At 38.4% G+C, this 14,080-nt stretch overlaps 1 protein-coding gene across 10 annotated transcripts in view; it reads right to left on the minus strand.

Annotated features, from left to right (window-relative positions):
* ST3GAL4 (ST3 beta-galactoside alpha-2,3-sialyltransferase 4) overlaps positions 1–14,080 on the minus strand; it is a 41,347-nt gene that overhangs the window by 6,830 nt on the left and 20,437 nt on the right. For all 10 annotated transcript variants that reach the window (XM_074216369.1, XM_074216367.1, XM_074216359.1 and 7 more), the window contains one exon: positions 194–269. In XM_074216369.1, the coding sequence (XP_074072470.1) occupies positions 194–209 (16 nt within the window). In that variant the 5' untranslated portion in view covers positions 210–269. The remainder of the gene's footprint in view (positions 1–193; positions 270–14,080) is intronic.

Consider the following 14,080-nt stretch of genomic DNA (forward strand, 5'->3'; position numbering starts at 1 on the left):
AATTCATTCTAGCTTGAGACAGGCACATCTAGCACCGAATAAGGAGTTTTCCCCTTCTCCTTCATTCTTGAGAGTCAAATGTGAGGTCCTTGTCCCACTCTAATCACCCCAGATTTGTAGGCAAGATATAAGAATGCCCACTCTATCAGAGATACCCCCTAAAGTAAGGCAACCCCATAAGGAAGACACTCACGAGACTTGCTGATCATGTTTCTCAGCAGGTAGCACGGCTCCCAAAGAGAGCTTTCATCTCGGCTGCCTCGGGCCACCTGGTAAGACAGTGTAACAGATATCTGGTCAGCCCACAAAGTTAACTTTTTGACCATTTGGATAAGACTATACTTATGGGCTATTCGTTTTCTTGTTTGACTACCAACACCCCACCCTGAGGAAGTATGTGGTTGGGTGTAGGTTTGCCCCAAATCCTGCCTTACTGGCCCCCCAGGTACTTCTTGACATCTTAGGTAACAAATTAAGAGAGTAGGATAACTACTAGTCTCCCTACTGTAGTGGATGAGAGCTCATTGGGAAGCATATAGAAACCAGAACTCAGGTTTTAGCATATGTTAGCTTAATCCTTCCAACTTGTAGTTCTGCTTTCAGGTTATATGGCCATATGTGGGTAGTCTCACATCCACTTTGCAGCAAGCAAGCTTCGACTTTTCTCTTCCTCTCCCCTCCCCCAGGAGGGGATCAATTTAGCATATGGAGAAGACTGCCCCCCACCTTCTTAAGGGAGTTAAGCTAGTCTGGCAAGAGTTTTGGGTCATATTCCATCTGAACAGATGTTTATACAACCCCCCACTTCCCAAGGTCAGCCACCATTGGCCTTGCCAAGAAATCTGAGCAGGACGGCTGCATAGAAACATCCCCCAAAGTTCCCACTGAGTGAGGAAAACCCAAAAACAATGGCTCAAAGACAACTGTGGCCTTTCCAGATTTAATGCCAGGAGGATACTCCCTGTGCCCCAAAGCAAGCACCTCCCTTTTAACTTCCCTTTCTGGCCAGCACAATCTTATTTACTTCCTTTTGAGCTGATCAGTCAAAATTCTGACCAGGAGGTAAGGGGATGTATGGAAGAGGGAAATAATAAAAAAAAAAACCTTCATGTATTTAACAATTTAAAGTTTACAATTCACTTTCTAGTCATGACAACCCCATGAAATAAATAGTATTGCAACTGAGAAAATTGAGACAAAGTGTCTGGTGCATGTTCAAATGACTAGGAAGCACAGGAACAGAGACTCCACTTGGCTACATTACTTCACAGACCCTGTTATGGCTCTCCATTGCCTACAAAGGTTAGTTCTAAAGGACTAGCCTCTAGTACCCAGTGAACAAGAATTTATTAAGCACCTGTTATTAGTATAGTTTATGCTAAGCTCAAAGAAAAGTCAAAATGATCTCTGTTCTGAAGGAGCTGGAGAAGACAACATGTAAACAATGATGCACAAGAAAGTTTCATGCAAAATAAATGGGAAACAATCTTAGAGGGACAGCACTAGAATTGAGGGGAACCAGGGAGAGTCTTCATACCAAAAATAGGATTTTAGTTAAGACTTGAAGGAAGCTGGAGAGAGAGGAGAAGGGGGAGACAGGGTGGGAGATAACCAAGATTGAGGAAGAATCAGTGAAAATTCATGAAACTGGGAGCTGGGCAGTTGAGTATAAGTAAGATTAGGGAGGCTGATACCAATGGATTGAAAATTATGGGAGGGAACTGAGATTCAAGAAAACTGGAAAAGTAGGAAGGAAGGAGTCAGGGGATGAAGGAAGTGAAAAGCTAAACAGAGGATTTTCTAGTTGGTCCTGATGGTTACAGGGATCTGCTTAAGAGTTTATTGAGTTTGATGAGTCATTTTGGCCAAAAGGATTTTCTATTCAATTCTGGAGGTAATCAGGAACCTTTGGAATTTGTTGAATTGGAGGGTGACCATGGTCAGGCTTGCACTTTAGGAAGATCCTATTGATAACTGAATGGAAGGCCATTCAACACATATTTATTAAGCAATAAAGTATGTTTCCTGGATGCAAGAATTTCCACAATCAGGTCTCAATCTTATCTTCTAGGACTTGCTGATACCAGCTTTCTCCATTAGCCAGACCAATAGACTCACAGTTCCCACCTCACTATATTCATTCTGGACTGGAGCCTGAGCTTATGACACTTCCTCTCTTCCTCCCATTGCTCTTTCTCCTCCTCTCTGCTTAACCAAATCTTATCTTGAGACGTAATTTCTCCACCAGGACTCTCTCAAACACTAGTATCTGTCCTCATCATTCTTTCTTGAAATCGCACAGAATTTACCAATTTATAGTCTTATAACTTATATTAATGCCTCATAACAATACTAAAAGCATATTGTCTTGAGACTTATAAGACATTGTCTTCATATTATAAACTCAGCAATGCAAATATTTTTTTTCTTTTTTACAAATGAAGATACAGAGGCTCAAATTTGGAAATGCACCCCACCCAAAATCCCTAAGCTCTACATATCTATCGACAATGTATTGTAACTATTAGGCATATATCCCAAAGAAATAAGAGAAAAAAGGGAGGCTCCCATATTTTCATATGCACAAGCATCCTTCCTCTGCTCTGGCTACTGACCTCCCTGGCTTCCTTCCTTCAAGTTCCAAATAAAATCCTATCTTCTACAGGAAGCCTTTCCCAAACTCTATTAATTCTAATGCCTTCCCTGGTTATTCTTTTTTTATTATTTAATTTAGGAAAATTCCCTGGGAGATGGGAGAAAATAAGAGGGGTCTGTAGGTAGATTAAAATGCTGAAAGAACAAAAGATCCAATATTTTTTAAAAGACTATAAACAAAAGATCACATCAGTAATGTGACTTACTGACATGACTTATCAGTATGTGTCAGGGTCACTGACTCCCCAAACCCATGGGATTGTGAAAGAAGTACTTTCTTTTATAAACATTGTGAAGCACTTTATAAACTCTAAAGTTCTATAAATATAGACTGTTATTTCCATAACATCAACATCACTTGTGCGCCCCATCCAATCTAGACACTAAGCTTTCAAAGGGCAAGACTGTATTTTAGGTTTCTTTTGAAGCCTCTCAAAAACACTCTATGTATATAAAATTATATAGAGACATACATATTTAATATACATATACATATTTTTCTTTTAATTTGTGCTGGTGCTGCAGCCCTTGAATGAATGCCCTTGAGAAACTCTACCTAAGATTACAGGTAGAAGAAAGAGGACAAAACCAAAGAGTATCCTGGGAGAGAAGGAGCAAAGAAGGGAGACAGGAAAGGAGAGAAACAAAGCAAGAAAGGAGAGGAAGAAATTTAGGACCTTCAATTTCAACTGTATAAGGGGCTCTTGGTGAGGAAACTGCCTATATCCATGTAATTCAGCCAATGGTTTGGAACTACCTGTCTTGGAGTTGTCTCTGGGACACAGGGAGGTGAAGCAACTTTTCTGGAGTCATACAGCCTGAATGTTAACAGAAGCAAGGCTTGCACCCAGGTTTTCCTGATTTATTCAGAAGGGAAGCTCCCTGTATGTTCTACCATATAGCCTCTCAAGGGTAACAAAGCTACAAGTATAAGAAAGAATAATTAATTTAACCTACATTAGTCTGTGTATTTGCAGAGTGCCCTAGAGCCTGGTTCCAGGAAAAAGATGTGAGTTGGTGAGTCAAGGTAGACTTCTTGAATGGGCTGCATTTTGAATCCATAGGGGTTAGAGGGGAAGGCAAGAAGGAGGCACAACTTTATTCTCAATTGAAAGCTGGGCTGACCTGCGGTTTGTTTGGTCTCCATCTCAAGTCCTTGACATAAGACAAGATTCCTGTGTCCTCTAAACATGAGAAGCCATTAAAGCATTAAGGGAATGGGAGTCCTGAACATTTTCAGTCACTAATAACACAATCCTACTACTCCATATATTCATTCAATCTGAGCTCTGCCCAGGGGCAGAAATAGTCCCTGCCCCTGCGAAATGGGGAGATGGGGGATACATACACAAAGAACTACAGGACTGACTTCTGACCACTTTCAGAAGGAGCCTGTCTCGGCTCCTAAGGAGGCACCAATGAAGTGGGATCCATTTGGTATTACAGATTCTGAACTGCATATTAATCCATGGAAAAAATGTAAAATTCACAGCGATGTCACATAAACCTGGCCCTTCCCTACTCCTTCTCTATGCCCTTCTCTGAGGGCTCAGGTACAAGAAAATGAGTGAAAGGACAAATGAAATGGGTCTGGGCATTCAGAGTAGGGACAGGAAACAGGGACCAAGTCAAGAACTCCTCGTACTTCAATGGGTCCTCCTAGTGTGCCTCTTTGCCTTGGAAATCATTAAGTCCTGGGCAAAGACTTTTCTTTTTCACCTTCTTTTCCTGGTCCATTACCCCTGTTGGTCAATTTATCTCTCCTCTTTACAAGTGAGTAAAAGTCAATAAATCCTCAAGCTTAGCATTGACCCTACCAGGATGGGAGGGCTAAACATTACAAGAGTGAGTGGGATCTGATTGATAGTTAATAGAACACTTCCTCTATCTCTCAGACAGAGAGTTCCCAAATTTCTGGACTTTAATTGCTTTTTTCTTTCTTTCTTTAATTCTAAAATCATTCCCCAGCTCCACCAAAATCAAATTCTATTGTATCATTTATTTGTTGAATTTGTAGTTTTATTATCTTAAGGACTTTCCCAGTGTGTAAATGCCCTCCACAGTTGTAGAAAGACAACCATTTCTAATTTATAAACTTAAAGGTCAGTTATATGATGTATATTTGTTTCATTTCAATTCAACAACCTTTTTTAAGCTTCTCTGATATGCATGACAATCTCCTAGGCTCCAAGATACAAAGACTCAGGGGGGAAAAAAGCCCTTGACTTCAAAGCTCTTACAAGATTCTTAGGGGATATGACATATTCTAAACAAGTGAAAAATAAGGGAAAGATCATTAATAATTAGGGAGAGTAACAGGTTTCAAGGAAGAAGTGGTACCTACCTGAGTTGGGGTCCCTAGATCTCCAGGAGGAGGAAAGGGAGAAGAAAAAACCAAGAAAGAAAGTGCCTTTGGGGAGTTATGGAAGACAAGAGGTGATAAGATATAGTTAAATTCTGGGGACTGCCCAGAGTGGCCCAATAATTATGGGGGAAAATAATGATGAAGTGAATTTTTTTAAAAGTTTATTGTTTTTACCACTACTGGGTCTATACCCTGAAGAGATTATGAAAAAGGGTAAAAACATCACTTGTACAAAAATATTCATAGCAACCCTGTTTGTAGTGGCAAAGAATTGGAAATTGAGTGAATGTCCATCAATTGGGGAATGATTTAATAAATTATGGTATATGTGTTTGATGAAATATTATTGTTCTATTAGAAACCAGGAGGGATGGGAATTCAAGGAAACCTGGAAAGATTTGCATGAACTGTTGCTAAGTGATGAGCAGAACCAGAAGAACATTGTACATCCTAACAGCAGCATGGGGATGATGATCAACGCTAATGGACTTTCTCATTCCATCAGTGCAACAATCAGATGCAATTCTGGGATATCTGTGATGGAGAATACCATCTGTATCCAGAGAAAGAATTGTGGAGTTTGAACAAAGATCAAAGACTATTACCTTTAAGTTTTAAAAAGACTGCTATCTTATTATGTAATTTTGCTATCTCTTATACTTTATTTTTTTTTTCCTTAAGGATATGATTTCTCTCTCATCCCATTCAACTTAGATCAATGTATATGATGGAAACAATGTAAAGACTAACAGATTGCCTTCTGTGGGGGTGGAGGAAGGGAAATAAGATTGGGGGGGAATTGTAAAATTCAAAATAAATAAATTTTTTTAAAAGTTTATTGGGGGGTTTTTTAATTAGAGTGAATTAAAATAAGTTATCTTCAATTGGGCAGTGAGGAAGCGCCATAAAGCGGCAAAAAGCATTGAACTATATATGAGTCAGAAGTCTGGTCTTGGCAAGGACAAATTCATTAATCTCAAGTTCAGTTTCCTCATGTGTAAAATAAGAGGTTTGGACTTAATTTCTGAGATCCCTTCCAATTATGAAAACCCAGGACTATGACTACTTTTTTCCCAGAACTTCATGATATGCCTTAAAATAACTAGAGACATTGTCTTCCTCTCTTTTTCCAATTTGGTAAGGTATCAGTTACACAAAGCTGAGAACCACTGACCAGGCAAGGGCAAAGACCCAGCCAGAACAAGGAAATGGCTCTGAGTTCCCATCTCTAGAGGCACCCCAAACTGCAAAGCCCATCTCAGTTGAAAAATTTGACAGGTCAGCAATCTTGGATTCAGGCAAAACCCGAACATGTCTCACCTACCTATTGGCCTAGAGCAAGGAGGACTCATTGAAAGCAAAATGCCATTTTTAACATAGTTAACAGGCATGTGAAACACATTTCATTAGGATATATGGCAAGGGAATTTCACATTGCTTAAAAGGCAAACATTTCTTGACTATACTATCACAAAAGACAATATTTTTATTACTCAAACTAAAAAACTAAAACTTAACTGAATTACTTCTTAATTGACAACTAAAGTTTGCAAAGGACTTCTTTTAATCAAATCCTTCTCCTATTTAAAAAAAAAAAAAGAACGATCTTTCAGTCTTATCTTTCTGGCTAAAATAACCATCTTTCCAAATGGACCTTATTCCCTAACTTCATGATATGCCATATGAGGGTCAATGGTAGAATTTGAAGATTGATAGCCATCCTTTTAAATTTTTGACATTTTAGTCTTCCTTGCCCAAACCAACCAGAGCTCCAGAGTCTGACAGGGGGACAAAGAGCACACCTGACCCCAACAGGGGCTGGTATGGCAACTCCCTGGAGGAATTCTGGAACCAAGTGCCTACCTACATCTCCTCCTTCTGCACAAGAGTTAAGCAAAAGCTACCAAATGGGAAGAAGAAGTGAAGGCAGCCCCTGCCTGCCATTGAGATTCCTGGCTAGGAAAGCACAGATCAGGAGAGGACCACAAAAGCCCACCCCAACCCAGAAAGGGAGCCTAACTATTATCACTGTCCCAATGGACTAGGAACTCATGTAGTTAGAGAAACTGCCCAACCTAGTCCATTTTATTTTCACCTGGGACCAGGGTCGGCCCTAAACATCTGGCTTCCTGCTTATCCTTCCAAAGACACCTACTTCCCTCATTCACAGTAGCCAGTCCTTTAAGGTTGTCTTCCCCAGGCCCCACAACAACACCTGCTCTCTAGAAAAAGTCTGAGAGGGGCAACTAGGTGATGCAGTGAATAGAACACTGGCCTTGGAGTCAGGAGGACCTGAGTTTAACTCCAGCCTCAGTCACTTAATAATTGCCTAGTTGTGTGACCTTGGGCAAGTCACTTAACCCCATTGCCTTAAATAAATAATTTTTTTTAAAAAAGAAAAGGTCCTAGAGTCATTCATATTAAAATATAAATGATTCTTAACTTATTAAACCTCCTAGTTCCATGTTCAATAACAGAGTAGCTATTGTTTCACTAATAAATGTGTTGATTAATTCTAGAGAGTCTAGAATAATATTTATCACTTCAGATATCAATCTATTTATTTAATGAAAATAATAAAGGAAACATGAAATTTCAATTAGATGCAGCAAATAAGTTCTCTCAGATATCACTGAGATTTGATAGGATGGAAATCATGCTTAGAATATAATAATACAGAGAGGACAGAATCAGAGAATCTCAGATTTAGAAAATGGAGAAAGGATATAGACAGTTCTCAGAAGAACTGGTTTCTGAGACAACTATTAGCAATAATACAAAAAAAATTACCAAAGACATTATCAATAAGAGAAATACAAATAAATATGGCTGTGAGATTTCACCTCATATTTCTTCAAAATTGGCAAAAAACAGAAAATGATGATATAGTGCTGGAGGGGTTCTGGAATGATGGGCACACTTTGTTGGAGAATCTGTGAGATGGAAAGTCATTTAGAACTATGCTAAGTTAATAAAAATTCCATTATTTATACATATACACATTCATGTGTATGTAGATATATACATATGTATATGTGTATGTAGATATATACAATACACATGTATACATATACATATATATACATACCCTCAAGAAGTCAAAAATATAAAGTTCTCATGTACACCAAAATATTTATAAAAATATTTTCTGTAGGGGCAGCTAGGTAGCACAGTGGATAGAGCACCAACCCTGGAGTCAGGAGAACCTCAGTTCAATCCAGCCTCAGACATTTAATACTTGCTTAGCTGTGTGACACTGGGCAAGTCACTTAACCCCATTACCGTGAAAAACCAAAAAAAGAAAAAAAATTTTGTAGCAACAAAGAACTAAAAAACAAACTGGCTGCCCACAGACTGGAGAATGACTAAATAAACTACACAAATATAATGAGATATTACAATGTATAAGAAATGATGATTATGAAGAATGCAGAGAGGAATAAGACTTATTTTTTATGAACTGATCTAAGTAAAAAGAACCAGGAATCTACAATGATGATAACAGTTTAAATGGAAAGAAAAACAAAAATCTAAACTGCATAATTTGTAATTTACATAGGACCAAAGATAATATAAAAGAGAGTTCTTCTTTCCCTTCATTGCAAAGGTAGTAGGTAGACCATGGAGGTGTATAGTCAGGGAAGCCTGTTGGAATTGGTTGATAAGCAGGCCCTCCTCACCAGGGTCAACCTCATGATCCCATAATCTCCTGTCTTCTCCAGCAGATTACCCCTACTATAATACTCCGTCTCTTTGTCTTCCTAATCTTTAGTTGCTCCTTTTGAATTGATTTTGACCTAGACAAACTGATGCCTGGGAAGCAACCTTAATTTAGAAAAGCCAAGATCTTCCACAGTATCCAAGGCCATTGCCAACTATCATGACTCTTATCTTGCCACTGGACTTCAATGACTCTGTAGGAAAGAGTGAGACTGGCTGCTTTGCCGAGTTCTGCCTCACTTAAATCTCACACGTGTCAGGACAATTGATGTCTTTGGTCCTCTTTGAAAATGAAGTGTGGACAAACACAATCTAGCTTCAAATGTAAACACTTAAGTGAAACTGCTCTTACCAAAATCCATATGGACCAATGAGTGGCCTTCTCAGATGTCCTTATTTTTCTTGACCTCTACATATCTGCCACCATCTCTTCCTGAAGTCTTCCTCTCTGGGCTTTCTTGATAATGCTCCCTCCTGGTTCTCCTCCCACCTATCCCACTGTTCCTTCTCAGTCCCTTTTATTGAATTCTCATCCTCACCATGTCCTCTAACTGTGGGCATATCCCAAAACTTTGTCCTAGACATTTTTCTATTCTTCCTCTCTTACTGACCTCATCAATACACATAAATTTAATTATTGTGCAAATGACTCCCAGATCTCGATTTCAAGCCTTAATCACTCTCTTCAGCCTTCATTTCCATCTGTCTACTAGACATTTCAAAATGTAGGTCCCATGGATATCAACATGTCAAAACTGAATTCATCTTTTCCCTGAAATTCCCCTCTCTTTTGAACTTTTCTGTCAAGACCCCAAATCTTAGGGGCAGTTAGGTGGCACAATGATAAAGCACAAGCCTTGGAGTCAGGAGGACCTGAGTTTAAATCCAGCTTCAGTCACTTAATAATTGCCTAGCTGTGTGACCTTGAGCAAGTCACATAACCCCATTGCCTTGCAAAAATAAAAAAGATCATATATCTTGTCCAAAAATTCCCCTTCAATGTATATTCAAAGCTCCTCACCACTCAAACAAGGGGTACAACATGATTCTGAAGAAAGGAGAGTTCCAGATTGATTACATAAGTAGTTTAATAATCAAAGTAGGATATTCAACTGGGGTAGTCTAAGGTGGCAGCTAGACAACATATTGGCATTCATGTAAAGAGATTTCAAAACCCTTGGACTAATTTTAGAAATTAGACAAAGGGAGAAGTTAGTTATAGAATATGTTACTGCAGATTTACTGATATTTTAGGGTTTTCTAGTTCAATAAAGGCCTTGGGTCCCAGACACCTGGGTATCCAATTAGTTCTGTTTTGACTGGAGGCTCAGACATAGGGGACCTTGTACTAGTTGCTGTGGTTTTGGCTTACACTGATTTACATAATTCATAGCTTTCATTGATAGTGACTCCATATTATTGTTATTATTATCACTATTGTTTATTATTATTATTATTATTATCATCATGGTTTTCACAGATAGGAACTTTTGCTAGGAAACCCACATTCTTTAAGACCTTTACTGCTAAAGACTTTTACTAGGAAACCCACCTCATGGCTTTTCCTACTTAAGGGGTTTCCATTTTTATGACTTTCACCAGTTGGGACCCCACACCCTGCTATCCTTCCAGTAAACCAGATGCACCTCTCTCACACACCCCATACATCCATTCATAGTTTATGAATCTGGTAGTTTCTCTAACCTTCACAACTTCTCTTCCAATCTACTCCCTTCCCTCACATTTTCATAGTTACCACCCAAATAAAACACCTGTGCATCATTAGAAGCACCTCCAAATTGGTGGACATGTCCCAAGGTTCTTTTTCAGCACAAAATCAGAACAACTGATTTTTCTTAAAATACAAATCTTGATAACATTATTCTCCTACTCAAAATCCAATGGCTTCCCATTGCCTCAGTTCAAATATAATCTCTTCATCACCTGATCCTAACAAGTTCTCCCAATCTTACTGCACAGTATTACTCCTCTCTATACATCCTCATCTCACAAAATTGGCCTTCTAGATGCTTCTCATAGCCATCATTCCATGCTTCCTTGACAATGCACTGGTTGGCCCTGGACTACACTCTCTCCTCTTTTTTCTCTGAGAAGCCATTTTCTTTCAAGGCTCAGTTCAAGAACTGTCTTGTCCAAGAGATACTCCCTAATACTCCAAGCTTCAAGTCTTTTTTCACAAATTATACTGAATCTATTCCATACACATTTCCATATGTACAAGCATACCTCAAATATACCATGGGTTTGGCTCCAGACTACCACAATAAAATGAATATTGCATAAAGCAAGTCACATGAATTTATTGGTTTCCTAGTACATATAAAAATTATATTTACACCATATTGTAGCCTAAAAAAGTAAGCAATGCTTTTGTCTTTAAAAAATGTATGGACCTTAATTAAAAATGCTTTTTTGTAAAAAAAAAATACTAACCATCATCACCTCTTAAACATTTTTGCTAGTAAAGGGCATTGCCCTGATGTTTAACTATAGATTAATCAGGGTGGTGGTTGCTAAAGATTGGGGTGGCTACCACAATTTCTTAAAATAACAATGTTATTTGCCAAGTCATTGACTCTTTCATTTGAATACTTAAAAGTCATTGAAGGCTTAATTTCAATATTGCTGTGTCTCGTGGAAGAGGGAGGCTCAAAGAGCAGGAAAGAACAGGTTGGGTCAACAGGTGCTGCAAAACAATTGCAATAGTAATATCAATGATGAAAAAGCTTGAAATATTGAGAGAATTACCAAAATGTGATGCAAAGACACAAGGTGAGTGCTGATAGACTTGCTAGACACAGGTTGCAATAAATCTTTGATTTGTGAAAATAAAAATAAAAAAGCAACTTTGCAAAGTATAACAAAATAAAACCAATAAAACAAGAGATAGATGCCTGTTCAGATATGTAGTCACCCTCTGCCAGTCTGCAAACTCCTGAAGGGACGAGATTATTTTCACTTTTGCATTTGTGTCCACCAATACCTGGCAGATATTGAACACTTAGAAAATCCTTGTTAACAGACTAATGTGATAGTTGGTATTGCCAAACTGTTCTTTCTTTTTTTTTTTTGCTTCTTTCATTTTTTTTTTTAAACAAGGGATGGATGATAGCTCTCTGGATGGGGTAGGAGGGATATATTTAGAAATGAAGGTGTCATAAAATTAGTAAGAGAGCAAAAAAAAAAATTTAAATAACTAGAAGGCTCCTTTACCAGATCCAATTTTTCTGAACAAAATCTCCCACAGTAGGAGATTCAGACTCGACTTAAGGACCTCAGGGAGGAGGGGGCCACCCATTTTACTTTGAGGCACTCAAAATGGTAAGACTAAACTGGCCTCTTTGAAACTTCCCCTCCTCCCCCATTGCTCCCGGATCTACCCTCTGGGACCAAACAGAAGAAATTAAATCCCTCTTCTATAAGACAACTTTTCAAGTACTTGAAGACAGCTATTATGTTTCCCTAGAGTAGTCTCCTCAGTTTGGTTAAAAGAAAACATATTTAGCGGAAGAGCTGAAGAAGGAGGGTCCCATAGTGAGAAGGGATAGATTTACACCAGGGCTGAGATCCCACTTTCTTTGCTTCTAGCCTAAATGGACTTACACTAGTAGTCACCTTAGCCCCTGGCCTCCATTTCCTCATCTACAAATCTGAGGTTTGGACTAGATATCTATGAAATAGGCCTCAGATGACCTATGAAGATAGCAAGCACAGAGGCTTGTGATCAAGATCAATAGGACTCCCTACAGAACAGACCCAAGAAATCAGGAACAATTTAAAACAGAGGATTTATTCTCCCTTTGGTCAATAGAGGAAAAAGTTGAGAGAGTCAATACCAGTACTTCTAGCTTCATTTTACAGTTATCCTGCCCAAACTTCTGTTTTCCTAGATATCTTGCTCACAATTATTACATAGATAGAACATGGAAGAGTTGACATTCAAACAATAATTCCTATTTTATAATGCTTTTGGCAGTTTCCTCATTATAACTTTGTGAGGTAAGGTGGAAAGTGCAAGGATTACTAACTATCCCCATTTTACAAATGAAAAAAGTGAAGTGCTTTGCCCATTGTCACAAAAAAAATATCAAGACACATTTCAGAAGTCCTTTAAGGCATATTGGCATACTAATATTATCTACCTCTATTTAATCAACTCTAGTAGCTCCTATCACCTTCAGGATCAAATATAGGCATTCAAAGCCCTTCCTTACCTGATCCTTTCCTGTTTTCTGAACTTCTTCCACCTTTCAGTAGCAGGTATCCAGGGTGCAACTTGCACATTGATACTTCACCTTCCATTTCCAGACCTTTTCACAGGCTGTCCTCAATACCTGTAATTCGTTCTTATTTCCATATCCTGGCTTCCCTGGCTTTCTTCAAGATTCACCCTCTAGAAGAAACCTTTCCCTACCTCCTTCATGCTCATTTCTTCCCTGGCTGTACTTCTTTGGCTGTACTTTCTTTGGCACCTCTCTACATATTCCATTGTGCTAAGTTGGAGTAAGTGCCTCCATGTTCAGCCTTGCTCTACCTTTGGGCATAAGCAAAACTAGGATGTGGAGAATGGTGGTCTAGAATATGCATTCATGCTTATGAACTCTAAAACTGTAAGAACCTTAAAAACATAGGGTGTTAAAATAACATAACAGAAAAATATAGATTAGACATGAAGTTTTATTTTCTAGGATTTACGGACAAAATCCTATAGGTAGAGACCATTTAAATATAGTCACAAGGAAATTGTGGGAGACACAGGCATATTTATCCAAAAACAAAGAATAGGCAAAAATCATTAACTATCCTTAGTGGCCTAAACAAAGGTATTTGAACAATATTTCTATTCAAAACTGATCTACAAAGATTCTCTTTGTATCTTTTCAAAATTCTCTTATCTCTTCCTAGGAAAAGGTCTCTTCCTTACATCCTGAGCATTGTTCTCCTAGATTTGTAATTAACACAGAGTTTAATTTCTAACTAGCCAGGCAAAGTGATCTGATATGAAGCCTAGGATTCTCTAATGGGCACAATATGATTATGAGAAATTATTTTTTTCACAATACTTTAATCTGCAGAAAAGCTGAAGTGGCATAAATCCCATTTCTTAACAAGAATAGCAATCAGCATTTTTTGCCCTTAAAACAAAGTCATTTACACTTGTCTAAAAAAGCTATGAGCTGTGTGTAATTGGGGCTGGCCTTATCCCAATGGCTTGACATCAGCCTTGGTGTGCCAAAAAATGATCTCTACCTTATTGCCAGAGTTTGTATTATTGACCAGAACTAAACACCACCAAGGCTGGTCTAAGACCCTCCTACC

This window comes from Macrotis lagotis, chromosome 1 (genome assembly GCF_037893015.1).
Source record: "Macrotis lagotis isolate mMagLag1 chromosome 1, bilby.v1.9.chrom.fasta, whole genome shotgun sequence".
NCBI lineage: Eukaryota > Metazoa > Chordata > Mammalia > Peramelemorphia > Peramelidae > Macrotis > Macrotis lagotis.